This window comes from Zea mays, chromosome 3, assembly GCF_902167145.1.
Source record: "Zea mays cultivar B73 chromosome 3, Zm-B73-REFERENCE-NAM-5.0, whole genome shotgun sequence".
In the NCBI taxonomy this organism is placed as follows: domain Eukaryota; kingdom Viridiplantae; phylum Streptophyta; class Magnoliopsida; order Poales; family Poaceae; genus Zea; species Zea mays.
In genome coordinates, this window is record NC_050098.1 from 164,558,758 (window position 1) to 164,560,398 (window position 1,641).

At 49.5% G+C, this 1,641-nt stretch overlaps 1 protein-coding gene across 1 annotated transcript; it reads right to left on the bottom strand.

The window, feature by feature from the left end:
* Positions 1-494: 494 nt before the first annotated feature.
* On the bottom strand, positions 495-1,211 carry LOC103650857 (male-cone protein 1). The gene has a single exon (XM_008676451.2). It carries the CDS (start codon positions 1,106-1,108, stop codon positions 788-790), a length of 321 nt encoding a protein of 106 aa, XP_008674673.1. The 5' UTR covers positions 1,109-1,211; the 3' UTR covers positions 495-787.
* Positions 1,212-1,641: the final 430 nt, after the last annotated feature.

Below are 1,641 nucleotides of genomic sequence, written 5' to 3' on the forward strand. Positions count from 1 at the left end.
TTGTATAATTACCTCGTCCACTCCTAAGGGCAATTTCCCTTAGGCAAGGAGTTTCCCATGCGAAGGCTTTCCTAGGCGACGGCGAGGCGCCCTACAACAACCGAGGAGGAGGAGCGTCGTTTTCCTCGACTACGGAGCACCATCTTCCTCGCCGCCGCCAATGTCAGCTGGGAGCATGAAAAGTAAGGATTTTTCGCTATAGTGGGTCGGGTCGAATGTATGGCGTGGACCCGGAGCCTCCGCCCCATATGTTATACTTCTCTATTATGTTATAAAAATAAATAAAATTATACATAAGTGTAGCTTTAAACCTTAATTGTTTGATTTACATATTTTTATATTTTATTAAAATAAAGTATATATATAATGATGTATAAAAAAACGTGTAATGCACGGATATCTGACTAGTTCTATTTTATTTTATTCTTTTGCGGAGGAAGTACCTGGCAGCGCCCTTGCTGGCAGGATGCAGAGTTTCAAAGTGAAAGATCTGCTAGGATTGAAACTGTGTTGTATTTCAACGCACATCCATGCGATTAAATAGATTGTACTCTCACACAAATGTAGACTCGAACCATACGAACAAGAACTCGAAACGAATAACTCACACAAACTAACGCGAAGGAGTGGAAAAAACAACGTGTCTCCAAATTATTGACACAACCATCAGTTGGGGTACGGATTGAGTGGAGCCAAATTTTGTCGATCGTGACCTCGTGAGTTTGTGACCGGCGGGTCGGAGCCGAAGCTGCTGGCATGCATGCATGCTAGGTCACCTCGCTCCGAGCTAGCACGAGCTGGGCGCGCCCCGGATGTTGCACCTGGAAGGGATGGCCATGGCGCAGCCGGCGTAGGGCGTGCTCCTGAGTATTCCCCAGTAGTTGCGGCAGACGCAGCCGAAGTCGGCGTATCTCAGGGCGTTGCAGCAGCCCTGAGACGGCCTTGCCCCGCCGCCCCACCACCAGCTCGAGCAGGCGGACTTGCAATGGTTCACCACCGCGTCAGCGTCGACGTTGCACGTCCCGGCCTCGGCCGCCATGACCAGCAGCGCGACCGCCATTATGGCCATGGCCACGGCACTGCTGCTGCTCACCTTCCTTCCGGCCATATCGTCGTATCGATGTCTTGGCCTATTGGCGACGTATAGGCAGCGCTCTCAGTACGTAGCCTGTAGTACTACTTGTGATCTGTGGTGTGTTGTGAGTTGTGATGATCGACGAAGGAGCTTGGGCGTATATATATAGCGCGAGGGAACGAGATGACAGCGTGGCCCCCGGCCGCGCCGCGCCGTACATGCATGTGCAAATGTGCTAGCGCTTGAGCGGGCAAGTTGCCAACTCTCCGTCGGGGGTTCATCAGTTCAAGGTCAACGTCCAAACCGCGGATCTTCGTAGCCGCCGGTACCCGTCCACCGATTTTTTAGTTTTGTTCTATTTTGGCGTCATGTTCTTTTGAGGAAGAAGAAACAAGACGAGAGACACAAGACTACACACAAAAAAATGGCCACATGATCTACGCCGCTCAACTTCCTTAGATGTTTCACACTAATATAAAAAAGCTCACACTAATATAAAAAAGCTCAAAACCTACGGTAGGGTTTAATTTTTACAAGTGGCTTCACTTATCAAGCGTCAATACTAT